Genomic DNA, 24,984 nt, shown 5'->3' with positions numbered 1-24,984 from the left:
CTTCCCTGATTTGGTAGTTATCAATACATGCAGACACCTAGGAATACTATGTGCACACCGATTCTCGCCGGCGCGCCGTCTTGCCGTCTCGCCACCCGGCCAATAGCCTATGGAGATACGAGACGAGGGCGATGTCATGAGGGGTTGGTGAGACAAAGCATTCTCCAAGGAGATACATGTACCTTACTAGGCAAGCGAGGAGGATTAGAGATGTGATGAAAAGGGGAACACTTTTTGGTTTGGCTTTCTGAGATTATATTATACCTGGAGTGAATACACGGCTATGAGCGACAGATACCATAGGGCGACGATTAAGCTTGGGACGGGTAGGGGGGTACACATGACTCATCACGTGACCCTGCTATTAGCCGAGCCAGGAATAACTTCGCTTATTCACTCTCCATCCCTTTACTTCGACAACCGTACAAAGTCATATACCGTAGAGAGTTTCCAACACCACCACTATCCGTACCACTTATGCCTCCCCTTCCGGTTGGCCTTGTTCTTTTGATAACCCTTCTCTATTAAAAAAATTACGAGAATTAGTTGAATAACCAGACCAAACCGCACCACATCAGCAACAGGTTCCAAATGGCGAATTTTGAGAATCTCCCAGACGAGATTCTGCTCGCCATCGTGGGACAGGTACGCCACGACTCGCTCCCAGCCGTTGCCAGGCTATCCAAACAGTTCAATCGCTGCGCAAACGCCATGATCTACCGTTTTGTTCATTTTTCAGAGCCCCCAAAGTCTCGAGAACACAAGGAGCTGCAATTCCCGGACTGGACAAGCAAACATCGCCAACCCCTTCCCGCCTTTGATAATTGCCCTCGCGGAGACTCAAGGATCTACCAGATCTCGCTTTTCCTCCGCACTGTCTTAGAATCACAAGCTCTCCGGTTAAGCATCAGGGCCGCAAGCTTCAAATGGCGCACTCGGGACATTGAAGACAAGGTCCGCGGAGTATTAGAGATTTTAGCACCTTCGCTGCCGCTCTTACATCTATGTCCACCAGAATACCCTTTATCATTTATATGTCCCTCCCCTCTCACATCCCTGCACGTGCAATGTGCACATCCGACGCCCGTCACCAACCTCAGAGACCCAGCCCCAATCTATTCATTATTCTGCATACCTGGACTCGAGTCACTCTCATTTAAACACACTCCGCCGTGGAATCAGTTTATTCCGCCTTTGTCTTCCCTAGAGCCTCAAAGCTCAGACATCACCTATTTGTTGTTTTATGACTAGAATCCGGCGTGGAAGCATAAAGTTTCGATCTTGAAGTGGCCCAAGGCGTTGAAGACTTTTCACTTCTACATCCCTTTTGAATATAGTTCATTCCCGTATCTAATAGCGCCGCTGTCGGCGGGAGGTTTCGTCAAAATCCTGAGACCTCAACGTAAAACACTAGAGGAACTATACCTCAATAGTGGTGCTGCTAGCGGTCGTGCTAGTCGAAAGGCTATAAAGCTAAGGGTATATCCTAAGTTCAAACGTGTTGGACTTGCTTTGGAAGTACTGTTCATATCGAGATATCGCGAAGCACTTCGTCGTATCCATTTCGGAGGCAATGAGCACCCTACGATATCCGAACTTCTTCCCGCCGGTCTGGAAGAGTTGCAACTCGAGCTCTACAATGGGTGCCCGTTTGCCTCGTTTTTCGAGGACACTCCACCGGAAAAACTAAATCTTAGAGGCGGCGAACTTAGCGATTGGCTCTGCGAGATTGTGCGAAATAAAAAATCGCACTACCCGGCGTTGCGATATATCGTACTCTGGCAAGAGGTTAGGGACGGTAGAGACCAGTTCGACCCCCACAAGGAGCCTGGCTGCGCCAAAGTCGTGGCAGCTTCTGAGGCCGCCCAGGTCCAGATATCTTGGGTGGCTAGTCGAAAGGCTCCGTTGTTTTGTATATGACATGTCTAGATTCGGTAAATATACCCTTAATACGTCGTTTTTGTCCAATCTTCGACTAACTTGTTGCCAGCCAAATTTATATGACTAATGCTATTTGTGACGGTTCTGGCGCGATGCCCGCACGTGCGCCTACTCACACTCACCGATCACGTGGAACTATCTCGTGCTTCCATCACGTGCTCTACTTGGGGAGATATATATCCCTAGAAAAGTCGCACACGACACCCCAGAAAGATGTGGTCTCTAATGGACCGATTCTACCAATTACGGTAGCTAGACAACTAACGAATGAAACAGCAAGTTCGCCTAAGTGCAATCTCGCCTTTCTCGTTCCCTTACAGACACACGACATCACCTCCTCGATGTCTAGAAACAATCCAGCTGAGCCCCATCATCTGTATAGTATGGGGCCGCCAGAGTTCTTCAGCACTGAGCACTGCGGGCTATGCCGTTTGAGATTTCCAGTTGCCAGGCTCCGAGGCCTTGATTCTTGGCAGTCTGATTTCCGCGCCGGTATGTCTCCAGCCAATGTTTCGCTTTGCAGTTATTGACTCTCCCAGAAATCTGCTTTTATCCAGATAATCAAACTAACATGGGGATCACACACCCTGCCACCCTCGGGGATGTTCTTGAAGAGATCGACGTTGCTGTAAGTGGGCATCGGCGAATCCCCATGGTCACCATCTTGCGCCAGACACTCAACCGTCAAAACAGTCGACTTGACCAAACCGCTTTCTGTTTCCACGACTGGTGCTACTCAATCCTTATGTGGAAAGTCAGTGATTTAACCAAATTGGAACTCTACAGGCTCATTAGAGCCCTCACGTTGGGCGCTTCCATATGCGGGGATATATATCAAGATCATGGCCAACTCGACCCTGTAGGTGGCTTTAAAACCCTTGTCTCGAACGCTGAGAACTCCTCCCCTAGCCTGTAGCCATCCTCTATGTTGAAGCTACCAATAGAACGAAGATTCTGTATCTGGGAATATGTGGGTCTCCAGACAGCCTACAGCGCTTTTGTGCTTGTGGCGGGCGAAACCACACGCCTTGCTCGCTCTCTTAATTGCTTCAACGATCGCAAGATACTATCGATGCAAGAGCCACATTTATCTATCAAGAAGATCTCAGTTTTTGGTATTGAATATATTCAAGAGTTATACAACATGGAGGCTTCCAAAAGTGAAGATAAGATTTCTGGGTCCGTGACAGGGCTAATCTTTGCTGAAAGTCTCGGTGGTATCTGCGCAATAAAAGTACTCGGCATTGGTTGGAACACTGGTTGGCATGGCAAGGTTCCAGATAGGGGCCACGTCTGGTTTGGATTTATAAAAGGGACGGTATCCCGGCTTCTTTGGAACTACAGTGTAAGTTGACAACACGATCGCCACGAATTATAGCTAACCAAGGAAGGGTTTACACTGCACGAGCATATCCGACCCAGGGTCTTTTTCAGCAGATCAGACATTGTGGGATCATCCCAGTCCTCCTTCAGTTAATCCAGATGCGGCGATCTTTGATTTTGAGCGAGATATAATCGGCTCTATCCGCCCGGATAAGGCGCCTCGAAAGCGATTCTATAGGTACCTACCCTTATTACAAGGCAATGAATATGTTAGTGGTCTCACAATTTACCTCACTGGCAACGGTATCCTTGGCTTAGAAGCTCACTTCACCAAAACGTCACATCTGTCGGGCTGTCGGAAGGGCTGCGCCATACACTTTTCTCTCCACCCAAGGGAACGAATCGTATACGCCTGGCTTCGTACCCTCGATTTACCTAGTCCAGCACTCGCAATACCCACATTAAGAGTCAGTTCCCCTACCACTAGAGTCGTCGGCTACTAATCTATTCACCCAGATTCAAACAACGTTCGGAAGGGCTGGCTCGTTTGGGTCACATATTTTACCGCAGCAGGTTATGACGGATAAGTATAAGTGGATCCTCCTAAAAAGCAAGGGGTGCATTTCGGGGTTTTATTATGAGGCTCCAATATCTCCGGTAATCACGAGGCTCGCCGTCACTTCGGATGCGACATCCCAGGTAGACCCGCCTCTAACGCCACAGTATGCTACCTGGGGCATTCCTTCCCCCACAATTGCTGCGCGGAATTCCTGTCAGTCGCAGTCTTGAACGGCCTCAAGAGGGTTGAACTGTGTCGTATTACCAACCGCTGCACTGGATTATTGATACACTACATTAACGGTCTGTCTACGGTCCTTGGGCAGTGGTATCCGTCCGATACCTCGCATCACTCTTGCATCTATGACTATAGTGAGCCAAACGTTGATACTATTTATTTCGCAACTGAAAAATTCAAACGCCATCAAATTGTCACCAGAGTCAGCTTCGCAGCAGGTAAGGCCGAAGTAGCAACAGGGCCCGATCATCACGACTTTAGTATTGAAAAGGTAGGCTGTTCGGCTTGATCATACATATCACTTGCTAATGGAATTTATCAGCCTATTGCGTGGTGGTTTTCATAATTCTACGATGTAGTCTCGCCGTGGGAATGAGATTATCGAAATGTACCGGACACGAGTACGATAAATCAGAAGTAAATTCCAAGAATAGGGATAACATATTGAGATACCACAAGTTACAGAACGATGGACATTGGTAACCAGTGCCCTCATGCCCCATCACGAAATCTTAGAATAAGTAACATAAGCCGTCTTTCCGCCGTGATAGACCCATGCCGTCCGTTCATTATAGGTGGTTCTCGTCCAATCCGACCTTTTAATCGACCTCTTAAGTCCTCGTTGATCGGTGAAAATGAATTCATCAGCTCTCATATGAGGAATCTTGGTGACCTTCACCACTGAGTACTTTCTCTCGCTCGATTCCGTTATATCTTGTCTGTTTGCATCATGCATTCTGGCTCCTAAGAGAGAGGTAGGTCGCCGAGAAGGTTGAAAATCAGCAACTGTATGTTAATGCTTGAATATTCTCTGTTCAAATTTTTTTCAAGGTATGTATAAAATCCTACAACTCTGTTTAGTAGTAGCGTTAGTACAAACTGTCTCCTACACGGGTGTTGTTGGAAATTGGGGGAATAAGGGGGCCATTCGCTTAAAGAGTGGGTTATTGCTTCATCTTGACAGGATGAAGGGAAGCTACCATGGACACGCCGATCATGCGAAACTAGCACTGGCTGCAAAAAGGCGGGTTTTATTGTGTAAATGTTGCCCTAAGGTTGAAAACAGTCAGGGGCGCTGCCTAGCTTAAGCGCCGACTTCTTATTATATACCTTTACCAAGTTGCTCTGTTTAAATAGGCGCCTGTCTAAAAGAGTACCTTCTTTTGTAGAACCCATAAGTTAGAGGCTGTTCTAGGGTTTCCCTTATGCAAGGAGATGTTATTCCTTTCAACGTGTTATTACTATAGCTAAAATGCAGTTGTAACAACAAGTGACTCATGTTTGGACGATTGCATAATAGAACCACACTGTCCGGGGTTGAAGGTCACGCAATAGTAAGCACATTAGCACCATTATCCATGTAAGCTATAATATGATTAAACTAAAACCTATAGGTCCGGCATGTGTTAACATTCTATTCACTGAGTTCTGGAATGCTTGATTGTAGTTATTTGATTTAGAACGTGTACTGAAATCTGGGAAAGTCGAGGAAGATTCAGCCATTTTTAACATTAATCTTTAATTTAAAAATTTCTACTTTCGTTTCACATCAGTGAAACAACTGCATCGCGAAAACTGCCATTCTCATTATAGATCCGGGATCATCGAAGTCATGTTAGTGGTTGATAGACATTCCTCGCGGAATAACTGTTTATCGCCATGTAGCTCAGAGTCTACAGAGCAATTCTAGACCGTAAGTACATAGGTAGTTTAAGTACTCCCTCCTATACTACTACAGACGCTGTAACTTAGGAGCTACGTAACTACATAAGAGCACGGTGACTCTAAGCTATGTGGGTGTTTCCAGAGCTCTCCTGACTATCGAGAGCAGAAGTGATAGCCAAGTGTACTTGCTAGACCGAGATGGTTGTTCAACCTAGTTTACTACTATGCATGGAGACAGGAGCGATGACAGCTAAATACTTGATCGGGAGACTACGACTTACGTACAACGATGCTCAGGCGATAGAGCGGGACGCAAATAAGTTTAATTTGCTACGCTAGGGAGGGAAGTCATTTCCTCTACTCCTAGCGGACTAGGCTAATATGGTAAAAAGAACGTTCATATCTAATAAAAGCTCAGATAAGCTACATAATGGATGTCTGACTTGACATCCTCAAGAACAAGCTGCAATTAGTTTTCAGAGAGGTTGTGAAGCTGGCCATCAATCAGATTAGACTTGAGTCCCAGTTCATATTTCAGGACAAATGGAGATTCTTGCCATATAATCAGTCTGTCCTCCAAAAGGCGCCCTTTTCTAAAGTTACCAAGTAAGCACATTCCTATTGAGATCACAGCCACACCTCATCTCGTCTTTGAGATCCACTCTCTATATTTCTCATTCCTCACTATCACACCACCCACTCTTCCACAGCCACAACCAATTCCCTGCATTCCGCTCCCCCCACGTCCCAATAATTCCAAAAGGTGTCATAACCGCCTGATGCGGGAGATCGATATAAGCCGGATCGTAGCACTTGACCAACTCCATCTTCCCAGTATCTCTCTCCACCGTCCCTCGGAAGCGATACCTACCCATCATCTCACTGTGCAACTTCTCACACCAGATTTCTAATATATTGGAGTCGTTGGGGGAGGTGCGGGTGTGGAATTTGACATTGGAAATAGGAATGTCGAATCTTCCTACCTCTGGTCCTTCATCCCAGGTTGTGAGGGTGTAGCCTTTCCATGTCCCGTCAGAGATAAACGATGGATGTGTCATTGCTGGGAGGTGGGCGGTCGTGAAGTCCTCTTCACATTTGAGAGAAAATGGTAAAGGTATATTCATGAACGACGTAAATGGAATGTGGATGGCGGTGGGAGGGAGATGATTAGGCGGTGCTGGGGGCTGTGGTGGGGGGTTAGGGGTATGAGTGGGAGGTTTTAGCACGTAAACTTTGTTGTGCGTGATCGCTATCATCAAATTGTAGTAGATAAGTGGTAGTGCTTTGTAGGCTAGGAGGAGGAGTTGGGATAGCGGTGTTGCTGGATTATGGGTCCTGGGCCAGCCATTTGTTGGTATGCTTGGGAAATATTGGAGGTTTGAGAGGACTCTGGGAAGGTCAAGAGGATCTTTGCCCTCCAGGTCATGACCGAGTAAGGAAGCATAGAGTAGGGTTCTCTCTTCATCGCTATCGAAGCCTGGTTGGAAAGTTCGGTGAGACATTGAACATGCCGTGATGCAAAATTGAAGGAGAAGTATGTCCTGGGGTTGGCTGCTGCGAAGACCCATTGATAGCTGTTTGATGTGTTCAAACTCAAGCAGCGGGTCTAGTCCTCGGGTGAGTTGACAGGTTAGTTGAAAACCCTAGTGTATATAGGAACACGTACGATGAAGAGTCATCAGCATTGGAGCCCATTTAGAAGCATTTTCTGGTGAGGAATCGGTGGCATAAGTCATGAACTGCGCTGCCCGCATGTCCGCGAACGCATACCTTGCCCAGACTACCTTGTCTGGGCGAAACATCGACATTCCTAGATTCCATTGGCGTCCTCCATTACTATTGCTCTCGATGAGGGATTGAAAGACTGTCCAGTCGCTACAAGCAGAGTACAACTTTCGACTAGTGAGGAGAAGAGATATTGCAGAGCTGCATGGTCCACTGGCGGCAATGCGGCGGATGACCTCAACGGGAAATTGGTCGAATTGATATCTGTGAGCCATGATCGAACTGGTCCTACTCCTGGGTTTTCAGCCGCGGAATGGCACAGACAAACTTTGTCTACGCTCAACCTTCCTTATGAGGGGTTTGTTAGAGCTTATGAGAGACGCAGCCGGCCCGGTTGTTGGATTTTCCGAAGGATGCGAGATGTAGTCCGGCCGCGAGGTTGCAGTACGGACTCGTACATGTACTTCTGTTGGCAAGCCGAAATTACCTAGTACCAACACTCATATTACACGTAACCCACGGTCCCCACCGGTGCCAACATGCTCCCCCCACGTCGCAAAGGGTACGTAGGTACTGCAGGTTGTCCAGTAGGTAGCTACTGAGATCAGTCTTTACTTTCCATTTTCTGATACAGGCACCAAATACCTGATGAATTAGTACTGATTCCTTCGCGCATCACAATAACATACCGTTTCAAAGTTGGTATTGACCCATCAACTATATCCTCCGCAAGTGGCTCGGACTCTTCAAGATTTTTCCGAAATTATGTTCTGAAGCTAGAAACACCGCAGCAATGATACGAGCGAGCTTTTTTCTTCATAAGTGCGAGCTGCGGGACGAAGGATTGGAGCGCAAAACCTCGATCACAGCTCGTGGCAATAAAATAATGACCCCCAGATTGGTGGTAATTCAGACGGTGGTGGTGTCTAGACATAAAATTGACAAAGCCAAGATCGCAGAGTTAATTCCTTGAGCCATTGACAGAGCTTCCGGTATTACAGCAGAAAAGGCGGTACAGATTTAAAATATTCCAAGCCAAATAAAACATTAAAAGTCCACAGCACTCAATGCCGCTTTTTGTGTCCACAGCGACACTGGGATGGATACTAGCCGGTTAGCCTCCTTGCTCGCTCCGTGAGACGGATTCTGGGGAGAGGTTATTACGATTACCCACCACAATTATCCAGCGAAGCTCATTTCAACCTCAATCCCCAATAATACGCCATGCCATATATTTCTCGAGCAGTACATACCCCCGTAAACTTACAATTCGAAATTTCGAAATACGTTTACATAAACACGAAGTGCACATAGTAGGCTCCTTTGTAGATGAAAGATTACAATCTGAAAAAGAAATATCCAGATCTAGTATTTTTGTCTTCTTCTGGTCTTGTGGCCACATCGGAATTCAAACCTAGGTCGATTTTTAAGTGTTAAATAGAGCGATTTGCACTTCGTATTGGGCAACAAGTATATTTGTAGCACTTATTGGTCTTAAGATATGATATTTAATATCAATTCAAAAATAGTAACGCGTTAAAATACGAAGCTGAAAATGTAAATCCAGCATCAGAACAACTAAGAAATATGATGGGAGAAAAGCAAAATCAGCAGCTGGCAACCCGAGCCCATACACCTAGCCCCCATATACTTTGGGCCTTACTGTCGATCTAGCCATTCAGCCGCCATTTTCGCAGCGTTTTCTGCTTCCTTTTCAAATCCAGTGACGTTTCCAAGCAATAGAATGTCATGATTTGCAATTTCCTCTATGTGAAAGGCGACGTTGTTACCATCTACACGCTTCATTCCTTCCGCAAACTCAGTGATCTCTTCGAACAAAATCTCCTGACCGGATCCTTGAACCCATATCGGTGTCTTTGTGTGGAATGGATGCGCTCTAGGACTGATCCATCCATCTTCCATGCTAATTGGTCCATCCTTAGGGCAGTAGGCGTGTCCTCCCCAGGTCGCAAACTCCCCTGGGATATAGTCGGACCATCGGTGTAAGGAACGAAGTATTGTTTCGGGTTTAACGCTCGTCGCGGGATCAACCCACGGAGACCACAGAAGCGCTGCGGCAAGGACTGGCTCATCCACGCCCGCAAGATGCCTCAGTAGTGCGGCCACGAGATTGCCACCGGCCGAATCCCCACTAACAACAATATTGGAGTAATCAATACCCAGATCAAGGAGATAATGAAGAGCCGAGACAGCATCTTGAAGTGCGGCAGGAAAACGACCACCAGGGTTTGAAGAAAGCCGGTAAGATACCATTAGCGTTTTGCCGATATTCTCGGTGAGAAGACCAGCCGCGTATCCAGAGTCTGCAGGACGGCAGTCTCCAACCACAAAGGCGCCGCCATGAAAATGGAGCACCACCTTCTTGTTTCTATCCTCGCTAGCAATGTAAGGCGATGGATACCAATAGCCACATACGGTTGTAGGTTTGATATGTTCGTCGTCGCAGATTCCCCCGTACACTCCTGATTTCGAAGACGGTGCGATGGGGACAAGAAATTCTTTTTCTTTGCCTTTTGGCTTCAGGACCAGTGGTGTGGAGAGGTTGATCATACAAAAGTGCCAAATAGAATTTCTGAGAGCTCCAGTCGCGATAGCTTGTCTCAAGCTGTATTGAGGATGTTGACGATTCGATGGGAATGCATACCAAAGAAGCCAAAATGGTATCTGGACGGCGTTCACTATGACTGCACCCAAGGCCCAGAGACCTTTTCCAGGTTGATATTTAACCATGGCGTCCATGAGAGGAAGATCAATGTTATTCTTCTCTGTTTGCAAATAGTGCTTATTGATGACGGCTGGGAGTTCCTTCGTCGACGTTGATCGGATCCTGTTAATATAGGTGCAACACCAACACCAATACCAACACCCGCGAGTTGACATGGTACACGCTCGGCTGACAAACAGAATTCGACCACCAAAGGTAGCCAGTGAATACTGTGCCCCATGATGTGTCCGTCAGGCATTGCCCCACGCCCCACCTAAAATGGCAGCTGATTCGACAGAATAAAAGCCTGTATATTCATCGAAATACACTGGTTACTCGATTTAGCAAAACCCCTTACAAGTCTCCCGTAGAGCTTCTTAGCTTCCGTCGAGTGTCAAGGTCCCTATTAATGAATCAGGTAGCTAAAAATCAAATAATTTTAATTAAATCTAATTAGATTAGATTAATTAGTAATGATCTAATCTAATCTATTCAATTACTACTGTACACTGAGTTTATGGAAGTGCTTACTCTTTACGAGTCTCCTGCTAGTATTTCGTTATTCCGGTTACCCATGTGGTATCGCCGAGGCTTAGAGGGGCTACGTAAAGGTGGCGCGACCAGGCGTCCTGTTACTCCTATAGTTGGTTCGCATGTGTCGGCCACAACTAACCTGCAGCTGCATAATTTTAGTGGCTCCATGTCGTTGATATGAGAAGAGTGTAGTTGAAGTTGAAGTGTGAGCTATTAACTTGCAGTCCTATTTGAAATTTGAGTGCCCTTCCCGTTCCACCTAACCTATTCCGCGTTCCAAATTTATAATCATGAATGGTTGAGATCCATTACCATAATATCTCAATCACAACTACCCATGATATGATTCGAGTAACCGCCGAATTCCATGATGTCCATTTTCGGACGCTCTTCTGACAGCATTTTCATATTGTGGTTGTCCATCTCCGAAGATATTTGCTTCAGCATTAAGGAGTAATTGGACCATGTCAGTCCTTCCATGCTCCGCCGCTCCTTCTAATGCTGTCCTACCATCAATTTCTGCGGCCAGAGCGTTGACATCCGCGCCATTCTGCAACAAGAGATAGGCAATTCCAGCAAAGCCATTGATGGCGGCAAACTGTAGCGCAGTTGCGCCAAACCTTTTAGGCGGCGGCGAATTCACATCCGCTCCATGCTCGAGCAGGAGTTCAACCATCTCTTTATTCCCATCCCGGGCTGCCGTTTGCAAAGGTGTGTGTTTCATGTCATCAAAGACAGTTTTGGGATTATAGTTGTATTGGAGAAGGATCCTGAGCATTTTCATGTCTTGGTTGTCAACTGCAATCGGAATCGGTGTGCTTTTGTTGCGATGTGGTAAAGCTGCATCCGGATTGGACCCATGATCGAGGAATATCTGTACTATATCTTGGTTTCCCTTAATAACAGCATGCTGCATTGGCGAGTATGCTATGTCGCAAGTTGCTATATCTGGGTGTGCCCCTGCTTCTAGCAGGATTTCGACTACTTGTCGATTGCCATGCTCGACCGCCTCCCAAAGGCTAGATGCGAAATTGTGCCCCTCCTCAGATGGTAGGGCGAGATTCAGGTCCGCAATTGACATTATCAGTATGCGTACGATACTCAAATTTCTATAATGATTGCAGATGACATTACGCAAAAGAAATGAAAGCCATATAGTCGATATCTTATCCCTAAGAGGACTATCAAGAATAGCCCTGACCATGACCTGGTCATTATTCCAAACCGCTTCATAGAGTGCGCGACCTCCTATCTGACACCTGTCGCTTGGTTGGTCCCAGTTGTGCAATGCTGTAAGAAGTAGTTGAAGTAGCTTGAGATCATTAGTTGCTGCGGTTAAGGCTCGGTCATCATATGGATTTGCCCCTGCTTGGATAAGAGAATCAGCTACTTCGAAATATCCAATTGAAGTAGCGGCTGCAAGAGGCGTTACGTATGTGTCATTATTGCCCATAAAACCAGACAAGCTATTGATTTCAGCACCCTCATATATGAGATATTTGACCAAATCTAAATCCTTCTGCTCAATAGCAGCAACGAGGGGCGTTATACCATTGCCATTAGGCATACAATCAGGCGGAATATTGATTGCAGCACCTGCAGAAATCAAGTACCTGACTAAATTCGAATCATTCGTCAAAATGGCAGCAACGAGGGGCGTTACACCTATGCAAGTAGGCATACAATCACGCGGGAAGTTGACTGCAGCACCTGCAGAAATCAAGTACCTGACTAAATTCGAATCTTTCGCCAAAATGGCAGCTGCGAGGGGTGTCATGTTGCTATTAAAGCAACATTTAGTGATCCACCTCTCACTGTAGGTTCCTAAAGCGTCTATGTTTGCACCTGCTTGGAGGAGATCCTCAATCACAGTACGATCACCCCATTCAATAGCAGAAATCAAGATATTTCCAGATACCTTGTGGTATCCATAGCAACTTAGGCATTTAGATTCTGTGTTCAACCTTGCGCCAGCGCTAATGAGATTCCTAACTATTCGCTTGTTCTTCTTCCTGATCGCGAGCAATAGTGGTATAGCATTGATATCCGCACCGGCCGAACAAAGGGCATCTGCTACTTCGTCACGACCTTTTGAAACCGCGATAATAAGCGATTTGCCAAACCAGGAAGAAATTGGGAACTGATATGTTGAACTCTTGTCAAGTATAAGGCGAAGGGCGTCAATATTTCCCGAGCGGCAACATTCTTGAATAGCCTCGGTCAATTCGAGAGATGTGGGTATAAAGTCTTGACTGTTGCAAGTTTCATCCTTGAAGAGGTAGTCGAGAACAGAGACGTCCCCTCGCCGTAATGCCTCAACAAACACTACTTCTTTCATGTAAATATCTTGTCGCTTCGCAAGGAGGGCCTCTATAAACTGGACATTGCCGCCTCTCAACATTGCGCCCCTTACTGCTTCTGACGAGAGAGGAGCACCAGCGTTTAAAAGGTAACATATCATTTCAAGGCCCCCCTTACTAATCGCACGTTCCATTGAATTCTCTGTCACCGGGCCTGCTCCGGCATATAACATCATACCAACAACTTCCACTCTTTCTGTGAGCACACTTAGATCAAGGACTGTGTAGGTTTCGCAGCAATTATAACCATAATGATGTTCTTCCTCGCTGCGCCAATTGGACTGGCAGTGCTTGAATTGGTCATTTGCATTTGCTCCTGCCTCTAATAGACTGCGAACCACGGTATGGAATTTGGACAAGCTACAGCCTGAAAATGGCAGGACAGGCTTAGGGGATCGCGGGGTTGTCTCGCCAGTGCTAAAATTGATCTTGAAATCTGTGAATAAATTCATATCACTGCAGCCATCGAAGCATTCGATAATAGCGGAAGTGTTGTAGTTTGTTCGGAACTTGACATCCGCACCCTTTTTTATGAGAAAATCAACTAGCTCTATGTTTTTGTATTTAGCAGCTACTGTGAGCGGCGAATGGCTAACCTTCGTGATTGAAGCTATTGGGTCGAATAGATATTGGTGATGTCCCGGCCATCTCGGGGACGCTGGACAAGACTTATCAGTATCGTCGAGGTTGATACCCGCTCCTGAATCAATCAAAGAGTTGGTGAGACTGAGGAGGTGGCTTTCTTCGGAGGCCATGTCGTCTTTGGGCTCCTGGTCACCCTGACAGTAAATATTATGATCTTCCTTCTTGAGATTCGCTCCAATGATAGCAAGTACCAGTGCACTACTTTTCCACCCAGTCCCAGGTTGGTCAATGCTCGATCCAGCTTGGATCAGTTCTTGAATTAATTCTATATTCCCTAGGATGCAAGCCAACTGCAAAGGGGTCAGGTCGTCAGGGATTGATGAATGTCGACATGCGTGGCCATTAGGATTCACTCCTGATTTGATCAGGTATTTGACAGTTGGTATATCTTCAGATTCAACTGCAAACCGAAAGAGGTTCTCGAGTAGTGCATCCGCGGTTGGCCCTCCCATAGATGAGAGTGCTTTGAGAACAGATGGATTGACATGGTCTTTGAGCCATTTGCATAATTGTTCACGATTGGCCTTGCCAGGGAAGTTGTTCGAGATCAAGAAAATTGACAGGTTCAAGAATTCAACAGGGCCAAGTTGATCAACTCGTTCTATTGCAAGCCCCGTTGCGCATACTTCATCCAGCAAGGCTGAGTTGGGAAGGAGGGATTCGATAATTGGAAGGGCGGATTTGTTGTTGTAGGGTTGATGAGCGTTTCCCAAGAGTGGTACGAGGGCTGACAACCCAGTATCGAAAGACCTGATGGATTCTGTTATACGTCGCAATCGTTAGCATAAGGAGATTTCAAGGAGGTCAGGCTATTATTTACTACTTAAGGGCTGTATCTTTGCTTGGAATTGAAGTATAGGTAGGTTTTCAAACACTAGTCTGAATAATGGCTGAGCGGTGGGGGTGCGAATGTCAAATCCAGGAGGCGTTTGGGGGGGTGGTTCTAAGGACTATTAATAAATGTGGATCGAATTTTTATACTGCCAGATACCCACCTTGGGCTCGAATGAATTGTTCGGTGGATGTCATATAACCTTGGCGAGAAATCTCCTTTCGAAGTTTCTTGTTGGACATCAATTCCCCATCGCAATAGATATTACTTTCTGTGGCATTTCTTTTCCGGAGTTCAATCTTTTGATTCATGGTTTTCCAATCCTCTTTTGTCCGGTATTTCTGAAATCCCCATTTCTTGAATTGCCTCTCATATTGTGCTTTTCTAGGCGACCTTAACACAATGTCTTGGAAAGGAGTCTTCAGCTCAATGCTACTTACGTCCGTTTAAACCCAAATCGACTCTCCATTCGTTCTATCACGCCATCAGGTCCTTCGAGTTTATGGCTTTTCGCAGTGTAGAGAGCGCGTATAACATTCTTGAATCGCTCCCAGTCTTGAGAATCGGCAGAACCAGCCATGGTGGGTTCCAGAAAGCGGATTTGATTGCCTGCTAGAATTGAATGAAGGGTCGCGAAGGTGGATTGCAGCGTTGAAATTGTCGATTGCAATTTTTTGCAAGATTTTGCAGTTGATTGTTGGCTTTGGAGAAAACCGACCCGGCTTAAAGATATGAGGACCAAGGCCATGCACGGGCACCATCACCACAGCCACGCCACGACATGTCTGGGGCCAGACTCTGCACTGCTATTGGTGGTTCCCAAAATCTGGACTTGGAGCCGCAGCCATGGTTCTTCAGCTCCTGCCACTCGTTCACAGGAGCGCCCGATGCATATGGTGTACGGTCCCGGGTGCAACATGATGCATCGCCCAAGAAGTTGTGATTGGTCTATTTCAAAATCTTCCTGCACTGAGTACTCGGCGGATAAGTTTGGAACATTCAACGTACTTGGATGCTCCCAATATCTTTTTGCATGTATACCGGGACTAGAACAGACATGCGACTCCACTTTAATCGCTCACTTCGGTCCCTTGCGTGTATTCCCCAGCGTCGGACACCTAGCAATTGGCTGATCCCAAATTCTGCCTGCCTGCTTATGCTTTTAAAATTGCGGTGTCAACGACTCACCCTAACCCGATACGCGCCCCAGAGTCTTGGCGGCTTTTGAAGTTATGGCCTATTACTTCGTACTGTAACTGTTGTTTGGAGGTTTCCAAAATCCCCTGGTGTGGCGTAGGAAAGCGACCATCAAATTTGCCACTGTTAGGGCCAATGTGGTATTTGTTGAATGCTTCCAACATATGAAATATATTGCTCTGGCGATGCGCACTTTATTCCCACTTTGAAAGCGGCATATTTTCCAGATTCAAATCTAACTAGTGGTCCCCAAAAATTTACGAACCAATCTGTCTAGCTCTGTAGACATAAATATCAGAGAGGTGATTGGATATTTAAGAATCTCCTTTCTTGAAATGAATCTTTCGCCGGAAGCAATAATCGGACTGGTGACATTGCTCGTCACCTGTGCTCCATCTACCCTTCTTGTACTAGGTTGGATTGCTCGACGAAGGAGAATCCGTCGACATGCAGGTCTGATATTGAGATCCTCAATCTACATTGCAGGAAGCTAATATTTTCGCAGGTAGGAAACATCAGATCAGTCCAAGTCAACTACAAGACATGAATCCAAGCACCGCAAATCATAGAGATATTGAGATGAGACCTCGTCCTGCTAGTACCGGTCTTCTCTGGGAATACGGTTAGTAATATCCTTGTCAAGGGTACTTGAAATATGACGAGAACAGTGCTAACCTTTCCTTGGACTTCTAGAAGCTGTCTCAATCTCCCTCGAATCCCGACGTCATGTATTGAAGAAGCATCGCACTACCGAGTAGGAACCGGAACACGTACCACAAATTGGTATACTGCATGATGTTAAGGTTATGCGAAGGTCTGAATACAATTCTCTAGATGGTGGGTTATTATTGGAGTGTTCGGGGTCCCCTTACCGACGACTAGAGCCATATTTTGAGGCAGTTCCCAATCTCTACATTATTTTGTTGTCAAGGCCATGGCTTTAATTGAGTCATTCGACATACTTTATAAATCATGGATCGTTTTGTGAGCTTGGGGAAGACAAAGGTGTCATATATTTCTTGTCACTTCTCCATGACTATAATGAATATTAGGGTAGTGAAAGTTCATTTGGTATCCTGAGCACAAGAAGATCGTCGAGAAAGAGTAACAGGAGCCGCAAGAACAGATCATATCAAATACTGCGTCCTCATACCTCCTTTTTGGGCTGGTCCTTGACTTCTTCCTCCCGGGTTTCAAGTTGTTCCACCGCCTCCTTCTCAGCTGGATACGGATGTCTCTCAGTCAAAATATCAGCCTTAGCCACACCCTGAGCAGCGAACGCCTCGACCCCAGTGCAGACATAAGTCTTGAACTTGTGCGTCGGAACCTTGTTCTCAAACATCTCGTGCACTTCTTCCAAAGTTCGGTCACGCGTCTCCGGAAGGAAAAATATGGTGAAGAGAACGAGCAGCGAATTCGTGCCGAACCAGATGTATCCGTACTTGGCGCTCCAGCCAAGCTTAGCTGGGTTGATGAAGTATGGCGCTGTGAATGTACCGAGCCAGTTTCCGACAAAGTTCAATGCGGTTGCCATGCCGTAGGTGAAGGGGCGGAGATGGTTGTTGGGGATTTCGCCTCCTACGAGCCATGCCGTCGGGGCTAGTTACTGTGTGAGTCGAGGGACTAATAGGTGGAAAAGGAAACTTACAATATGCAACATAGAAGAACGTGAAGAGCGATATAAATGCAACAACACACTGTCCTCCTATTTTGGATCCCGGATGAATAGTCCAAACGATAGCCATAAATAGCTGGCAAAGAGCGCAGGCACTACAGCCAATGATGATCACGACTCGTCTGTCAACAAAACGTGTGAATCCCAAGCTGAAAATGCAGCCGAGGAGTCCTATGCATGTGATCATGACGGACATCGCAAATTCGTTTTGGACTCCCGAAACAGTCAGGAAATAGGTAGTGTAAATGTTAACCCAAGAAGATCCTAATTATTGTAGTCAGCGCACTGTCTTATTTGAGGAAGATGGACAAATAGCATACCGTTAGCAGCATGAAAGCAGACTACAGCGAGACAGAGAACAGTTCGTCGGAAGTTGGTACCACGCCACATCTCAATGAATAGCCACTTTTTGTTGTTTTCAACTTGCTCCCTGGTAGAACCACGGATTTCATTGAACTCGGCCTGGAATTCATGCTCGTCGATATCCTTGTTTCGAAGCCTGCGAAGTGCTTTCTCCGCTTCTTCCTCTTTGCCTTGGACCATGAGCCAGCGAGGACTCTCGGGAAAGAAGATGATCATGATGGATTGGATGGTGGGGGCTACAAAAAAGATAGCCAGAGGGATTTGGTAAGCACGCTTGGACTGGATTTTATGCGTTCCGAAGTCGACACTAGCCCCGACGATGGAGCCAACGGACAACATAACTTGGTAGAAACCAAACACGATGCCGCGAAGATGGGCTGGCGCCGCTTCATGGACGTAGAGTTGAGAGAAGGTAAAAAACCATCCGACCGAAATGCCTAACAATCGTCGTTAATACCGAGTGAAAGGAAGGGGCATGAGAGCACATACCGAGCATAAGACGTGCAACATAGAGTGCTGCCACACTGGTAGTACTAAGCATAATAGCTGTCGAAATGGCGTTGAGGCCAGCTGCACCCCATAGCCCATGTCTACGTCCAAATTTGGTGCTCAGGGGCCCAATCAATAGGGAACCCACGAAAGTTCCAATTGTCATCAAGGAGGAGATCAATTGTTGAACGGTCGGCTAATAAATAAAATCAGTATGGAGTTGAATCTCATAAATTGAAATCATACGTCAATATTCCACTTTTTAAGCTCGGGCGAGTAGTACCCGTAGACCTTGAGGAAACCAGGCATGCTAAATATCGTGTCAGGTCAGAAAGCAACATGTATAGCGTAGAACTCACGAGAGAAAGCCTCCAACAAGTGCATAATCAAGCCCTGCAGAGCAGGTTAATATGCGTGGCATCAAATATCGCAACTACACGTACCATACTGAAAGGTGCCCATGGTCAGGAAAAAACAGATAATAAGACATTTTCTGTGACTTTTCATGTCCAGCTGGAGCGGATTGGAGGAAATTGGTACGCCGCGCATCTTGGCTGTTGTTCCTCGTTCCTTTCGAATGAGTCTACTGTATTGGTAAATGGGAAGACGAGACTGGGAGTTAAGCTTATCTTATGGATCAGATGGACCTCTCTCTGCAAGAGCCGGCAAATTGCCAAGCAGGGCACCCCCTAGGGCCGATCCCATGCTTTCCCCAGACCCGACATCGGTGTTTGCTGACAATAGGTTTCTTGCGATTCTCTGCGCCAACAGAATTGAGTTCATTGCCTACCTAGGTAGGTATCTCTTGGCTGCATGTGGGGCTGTATAGCTATTATAGACAGTTCTATGTCTTTTGGTGAAGCGGCTGGTCATCGAGTCGGCAGACTTAGCAGATCACCGCCAGTCGGCAAGGTCGATAAATCTCAAATCATTTGGAATACAAGCCCGGAAAGATCCCACAAGAGAGATTGCAGAGGCTACCTTCCCGCTAACCCAGGCGATAGCCAACTAAAACCCAACGTCAGGCAGCCTAGTGTGCTAAGTCGAGTATCATATCCTTCTAGAGAGCTTAAGTGACTTAGTGAGGCCTGTGCCCCACCCCCGCAACGGGAATCTGGGGGTTGGAGCTAGGGGCAGCTAGGGACACGCTACGCTCCGCCTGCGCCGTATTGTCAGCCACGCTCGCCACGCTGTCCACGGCAGTAAGGAATAGGAGAGATCACGAACCACCGTGATGTTGGGCAACATCCCGTAATCAACAACAACACGCCCAAGCCCCTGGATTACATACCACGACCCCTCCATCCACAGCTCTATTTCGAGACGACTCCGTCCTACTACCCCTCACTGCGATGAGAGCTTCGAGCTATGCCCCACGACGACGGATCTCGGCAGATCGGAACCCCACAAACCGGTGTCATTATTGGCGGAAGGATGATTCCGCAAAGTATTATAATAATATAACAACAGGAGTTATGACATGGGAAACCACAGCCAGCGTTGCATGCCCTCAGACCTCCTATCAACGTCAAGCCCAAACACGTGATAAACATGATTTCAGCCAACCCAGAAGCTCCCAAGCTCAAGTTTGAGCCCATGAAGTACGGCGGTTCACTCGACCACCTCGAATATGTGGATGTTACCCCTATCATTGGCCGTGAGTACACCAAGGCCAGGATAAGGGACATCCTGCATGCCGACAATTCTGAGGAGCAACTTCGTGATCTTGCTGTGATCATCAGCGAGCGTGGAGTTGTCTTCTTCAGGGCAAACCAGGATGACTTGTCCGTCGATGATTTAAAGAAGTTTACAGACTTGGTTGGCAAACTAAGTGGGAGGCCCAAGGAAAACGGTCTCCATGTCCACCCTCTCTACCGCGACCCCGGCAACATCCCAATGGGCAATGGCGAGACTGATGAAAACATGTGAGTTTATTGCCTCTGTGAGAAAATTATAACTTGCTGACTTGACTTTAGATACGTGATCAATTCCGAGGCGGCAAAAGCTCTGTATAAGACTATGGCTGGAAAGGGGTCCAAGGAACCCAAAGATCTTCGAAGAGAGTGGCATAGCGATGGTTCGTATATACTCTTCATGGACTCGACTTCCAATGGCTGATATCACCCCCAGCAACCTTTGAAGAGTGCCCCTCGGACTTCAGCTGCCTGATGATGGAAGAGACTCCAGCCAGTGGAGGGGATACCCTTTGGTGCTCGGGCTACGAGATGTGAGATTCTACAATTCGTGTCGTGGTTCATCCCATTGACTTTTCCCTCTTAGTTATGACCGCATCTCCCCCCCAATGCGGGAATTCCTCGACGGTCTCACTGCCACCTGTGCACAGCCCGTCTTCAAATCTGCCTGCACTGCTGGAAACTACGACGTCATGTCCCCCCGCGGCTCTCCACTCAATGTTGGTGACAAGTTCGCTCCCGTTCACCCCGTCATTCGCACGAATCGCCAAACTGGCTGGAAGAGCGTATTCGCAGGCGTAGGTTTGCATGTGACCCAAATCAACGGTCTCTACGACTATGAAGACAAGATGATCCGCGACTATATCATGCGTCTGATTACGCAAAACCACGACTGCATTGCCCGCATGCACTGGACCAAGGGAGCAGCTGCAATCTGGAACAATTCTTGCGTTTGGCACGCGGCTACGGTAAGAAACCCCAGATATTACCCCTTATTGACAACACATGCTTACTTCAGTAGCCCGATACCCATTTGGTTGCCGACGGAGTGCGAACCGGGATTCGCGCTTCATCTATCGGCGAGACGCCATACCTAGACCCAGCGTCTACTTCACGGAGGGAGGCTCTGGGCATCCCAAATTAGGGAAAGTTATTCTGTACCACAGGGCCACTAGTTCGTTACTAGATGTAATTTCAGTTAAATATATACCTACTCTACTACTAAATTCTTGTTTACAAATTGGTCCTATTATAATACCCGATCTCGAGTTAGATAATTATTTAACATCTGAAACAATTATTCTCAAAATTTTGCATCTCTATTCGTAATCCTTACCTTCATGGAGAGCGTGAGTCAGTATCTCCTGTGGCGAATGTTGGCTTGATACTCGTAATAGTATAATCAGCCTGGCGTAGAAACTTCAACTCAAATTGCCTGTTACATCAAGTTATATCGCAGCTGAAGGGCAAATTTATCTGCCGGTTTCCTTGGACTCGTGTTTCAAACCCTCCTGCTGATACGGAAATTGAATACGAAGCTTGATGGGGCTAATTTGGCGCGATGAACTTATCCTCTTATGGTGCCGTCTTGCCGGGCCAACTCCCTTAGCGTAAAAGTGGGCTAAAAGTGGGATGAATGGCTTGAATGAAGAAATTGCGAGCTTGGCATATGAAGAATACAATTCGTCAGAAAAGGTTATTCTAGTGCCCTCATGAACCCCAAAATATAATCGTTTTCGCAGTAGTAACTATGCCGTTCAAGTTAGGCGTCCGTTGCTTGCATTAAGCTCCCCCCCACCCCCATGGATACATCCACCTCAATATCGGTAATCCTTGCTTTCGCGTATTCGGGTATATACCCTTCCACTAAACCTTATTCCTAGCCTCCATGAACCAGGTTGATACTTTATACAGAAGCTATGAGGATTCGAGTTAATCAACTGAGGGCGTTCATGCTCTCAGAGCGGCAAGCCATCCCTCTTAAAGCCTTCAAACATTGATTTCCTCAAGGCCTTTCCCCGGGTTGACCAATACCACGCAACGAAGGCGATGGCCGTTAGGCCGACGCAAACAACACAATATAACCAGATCCATCCAGAGACTATCCGACCTTCAGTCTGGAAGTTGAAAAAGCTTGTACTAAAAAAGGTCTTGGGGAACAGATGTTAACACTTTATCAAACCCTGGAAGAAAAATGCTGGGCAAGACTTACTGCCGCTGCTGTAGCTGGAAGGAAGGCCAACGTAACGTTTGCAATTATTCTCATGTCAGAACTGTCTCGTAACGCGGTTTTTGACGTCTTGAGGTTAAACGCATTGTCTCGTTGGGCCATGAAACTTAGACACTGTTTGAGCCTTCCGTTAGATCTTGATATATCCCGTACGTTTTAATTTGATAGGATTTCAATAATATCAGTGACATCAAGGAGACGCAATGCATACCGCCTGAACTTGCACCTCTGCCCTTCGACCGAGGTATGCACTCCAGTCCTGGTTATTCTTCAGCCATGTCCTGGTGGTCGAAATCTTTCCACTAATGATAGAACTTGAGGTACTATAGTTGCCTGTTGATGAGTTGGTAATGACCATGGAGAATGCTTGGTTCATTTCCTCAATCCAGTCCAAAAACCGCTCATTGATTTTGCATTTTGCTCCAAACAACGCACAACTGGACGCCATAGACGTGAGATCTCCAGGAGCAGAGTCAAACTCCTGACGATTCCACACTTCCTCTCCCCAGGCGTAGTAGCCAGCCTGGTGGTGGCGGGCCCGCTTTTGGTAATTCTTGTGCGTTCCGTTTGTTTTTTCAATCTTGTACAGGGCAGTCCTAACTTTGGCAAGGTCCGGCGGTGCGAGCTCCGTTCTCTGTTCCAATAGAATTAATGGAAGAAGTAGGGGATGCCAAGCAATGGATTTCAACGCCTGAAGCCGGTCCTGTATCTGCTTTAGGTCGGATTTAAGAAGGATGTGAAGGAAAGCACATGTCATCCCAGTCGATGGGGAAAAAGCGACTGACAAGCTGAAATTGGTCAAGTCTGCGCCCCACTTGTCTGTTTTGATCACATATCCTAAAGGACGAGGTGTGTGTCAGGACTGCGATCATTGTTTTTGAGAAAACTGCTTGATACCTTTCAGATCACCAGAAAGAGGCACCTCGAACCAGCTTGGAGGGGCTTGCATGTTCTCATCAAACATATAAGTTTCGTCTAGGTTGAGAAGGTCGAGCTGTTGCCGCATAATTCCCCACGAAATTGGAAGCTTATCATTCATGTTGACATTGAGAGGACATATACTAGACTTGACTTTAGATTGTGGATTTGATACAAATTTGCGCACCGTAGTCCACGGGTTTGGCGATGAAGCATGAACGAGTGCTTACCAGAGTCGAAGGAACCTTTGGTCTCCGCCAACTTTATATCTCGAGATATTAGGAGCCTACCACCGTCGGTTAATACAGTTTGGTTAACGAATGAGAAGCCATACTCGGAATTTGCATGGGTCTAGCCAGTTCTGTAAGTCGTTGGGGTTAATCTTAGGAGACGTGCAATTATATTCTCCGGGCTGCTGTAGATTGCTTAGAAATAGGAAGCAGGAGTTGTAGCTTATGTGGACTTACTTCTCCCGGTCCGATCTCGATACATTCCTGGTCTTCTTGATTGACAAAAGTATGTGCTTTGCCAAGGTAGGTTTGGAGTACGGAAGAACTTATTGTTTGCTTTGAGATAGGGGCAGCCATTTTGCATCCGGAGACACGGTGCCTTGAGGTCAATAATAATTGATACAGAGAAAATTGGGGATGAGAATGAGAAACAGAGGGAGGTTGCAGGTTGAGGCTGAGGCTAAGTGCTGCGATGCGGCTGAGGCAACCCCCATCGCCAAATTGAACCTGCTCTAATTAACCAATGAGTTTGAGCGTGGCTTGATTTAACCCCATTGGTCAGGTACGCCACGCAAATCGTGCATTGTCCTAGTGACATAACCTTTCCTGCATTCAAAAGCCATAAATCAATTAACTGAGTCAGTAGTTACTTCAGCAAAATGACGGGTTTGATCATCACACGCAAAAACACGCGAAAGCGTACGCGAAGCTCTCAGGTCTCAGCCTGTCCGCTAGGTTTCCGAGCTGCTAAATTGACGAGCACCACGCGATTCATATCCACAACAACAAGCATCGACCAAGGAGGGGTCGGGATCTGCCAATATGGGTTTATTCCATTCTCTCATCGCACCTGGATCCGTTTTCCAGAAAGTAGCGACTCTCCAGGTCCAAGTCCCAACTAGGGACTACCAATCTCGTTTGGAACGAGCAACACCCACTGGGAAGAAAACAGGCCACTCAGCACAAAATCAACCAAAAGCATGGCGTCACATATTCAGAGACACGCATCGCAATACTTACGGCCTGTGCCCCTTCGATCATTGTCACACCTGATAACCAGGAGGATATTTGGTGGTTTGTGCGAGTGAAGTACATGGGAGAATTTAAGCTCAACGTGGACCGATACTTGGTGTAGCCGGTACGTGCCGAGTGATGGCTCGGCCCGCCCAGGGCCAAACCACGTGACTATCCAACCACCATAAATGCTGAGCTACAGGCGGAAAGAAGCCACTTCACAAACAATGATGAAGATATATTCAGCCCAAGTGGGAGCCCGCTCTGGTCCGCCTGTCAATATTGTAATTTGTATACAGCCTCAAACTCCGAATGTCCTCCGATGGTAAGCGTATGCTATTCCGGCCTCCCTACCTGGTCGGTTGGTCCCTGTGTCCCGGGCAACAATGTTACTTTAGTCGTAGATACCCCCTGTCGCTCGGAGGTCTGCTTCACGACGAGGTTCGACGCGATAACCAACGTCAAGCCCTGCGGTATTGATCGATGATCTTACGATATACTAGCAATTGGTTTACAGACTAGCATCCGGAAGTTGGTCATATTATGGCGATCCGACAAAGCCATCGCCTTGCGGTATGAATCCGTTGGACCAGGCTCTCGACCTGCATATCCCCCCCTCCCCAGTACC

General features: G+C 46.8%; 7 protein-coding genes across 7 annotated transcripts; 2 read left to right on the top strand and 5 right to left on the bottom strand.

The window, feature by feature from the left end:
• Window positions 1–591: 591 nt before the first annotated feature.
• BP5553_01626 (uncharacterized protein) lies at window positions 592–4,053 on the top strand (the record flags this gene model as incomplete). Its single annotated transcript, XM_032010249.1, has 7 exons — window positions 592–954; window positions 1,252–1,912; window positions 2,218–2,433; window positions 2,481–2,800; window positions 2,858–3,286; window positions 3,333–3,731; window positions 3,781–4,053. The coding sequence occupies 7 exons, from the start codon at window positions 592–594 to the stop codon at window positions 4,051–4,053; spliced, it is 2,661 nt and encodes an 886-aa protein (XP_031874303.1).
• Window positions 4,054–6,399: 2,346 nt separating this feature from the next.
• Window positions 6,400–7,725, bottom strand: BP5553_01625 (uncharacterized protein; the record flags this gene model as incomplete). Its single annotated transcript, XM_032010248.1, has 2 exons — window positions 6,400–7,331; window positions 7,392–7,725. The coding sequence occupies 2 exons, from the start codon at window positions 7,723–7,725 to the stop codon at window positions 6,400–6,402; spliced, it is 1,266 nt and encodes a 421-aa protein (XP_031874302.1).
• Window positions 7,726–9,109: 1,384 nt separating this feature from the next.
• On the bottom strand, window positions 9,110–10,210 carry BP5553_01624 (uncharacterized protein; the record flags this gene model as incomplete). Its single annotated transcript, XM_032010247.1, has 1 exon — window positions 9,110–10,210. The coding sequence occupies one exon, from the start codon at window positions 10,208–10,210 to the stop codon at window positions 9,110–9,112; it is 1,101 nt and encodes a 366-aa protein (XP_031874301.1).
• An 830-nt stretch (window positions 10,211–11,040) lies between these two features.
• Window positions 11,041–15,126, bottom strand: BP5553_01623 (uncharacterized protein; the record flags this gene model as incomplete). The annotated part of the gene is made up of 4 exons (XM_032010246.1): window positions 11,041–14,474; window positions 14,535–14,657; window positions 14,710–14,930; window positions 14,987–15,126. The coding sequence occupies 4 exons, from the start codon at window positions 15,124–15,126 to the stop codon at window positions 11,041–11,043; spliced, it is 3,918 nt and encodes a 1,305-aa protein (XP_031874300.1).
• A 1,587-nt stretch (window positions 15,127–16,713) lies between these two features.
• On the bottom strand, window positions 16,714–18,732 carry BP5553_01622 (uncharacterized protein; the record flags this gene model as incomplete). Its single annotated transcript, XM_032010245.1, has 8 exons — window positions 16,714–16,779; window positions 16,897–17,342; window positions 17,392–17,682; window positions 17,739–18,218; window positions 18,271–18,466; window positions 18,517–18,580; window positions 18,630–18,663; window positions 18,714–18,732. The coding sequence occupies 8 exons, from the start codon at window positions 18,730–18,732 to the stop codon at window positions 16,714–16,716; spliced, it is 1,596 nt and encodes a 531-aa protein (XP_031874299.1).
• A 1,089-nt stretch (window positions 18,733–19,821) lies between these two features.
• BP5553_01621 (uncharacterized protein) lies at window positions 19,822–21,108 on the top strand (the record flags this gene model as incomplete). Its single annotated transcript, XM_032010244.1, has 5 exons — window positions 19,822–20,195; window positions 20,247–20,347; window positions 20,401–20,497; window positions 20,551–20,932; window positions 20,986–21,108. The coding sequence occupies 5 exons, from the start codon at window positions 19,822–19,824 to the stop codon at window positions 21,106–21,108; spliced, it is 1,077 nt and encodes a 358-aa protein (XP_031874298.1).
• Window positions 21,109–21,922: 814 nt separating this feature from the next.
• On the bottom strand, window positions 21,923–23,699 carry BP5553_01620 (uncharacterized protein; the record flags this gene model as incomplete). Its single annotated transcript, XM_032010243.1, has 6 exons — window positions 21,923–22,114; window positions 22,177–22,308; window positions 22,406–23,031; window positions 23,092–23,255; window positions 23,343–23,398; window positions 23,580–23,699. The coding sequence occupies 6 exons, from the start codon at window positions 23,697–23,699 to the stop codon at window positions 21,923–21,925; spliced, it is 1,290 nt and encodes a 429-aa protein (XP_031874297.1).
• Between the last annotated feature and the right edge of the window lie 1,285 nt (window positions 23,700–24,984).

Source organism: Venustampulla echinocandica, assembly GCF_003357145.1.
Source record: "Venustampulla echinocandica strain BP 5553 chromosome Unknown scaffold_0, whole genome shotgun sequence".
Taxonomy (NCBI): domain Eukaryota; kingdom Fungi; phylum Ascomycota; class Leotiomycetes; order Helotiales; family Pleuroascaceae; genus Venustampulla; species Venustampulla echinocandica.
This window is presented reverse-complemented; position numbering and strand designations above follow the sequence as displayed.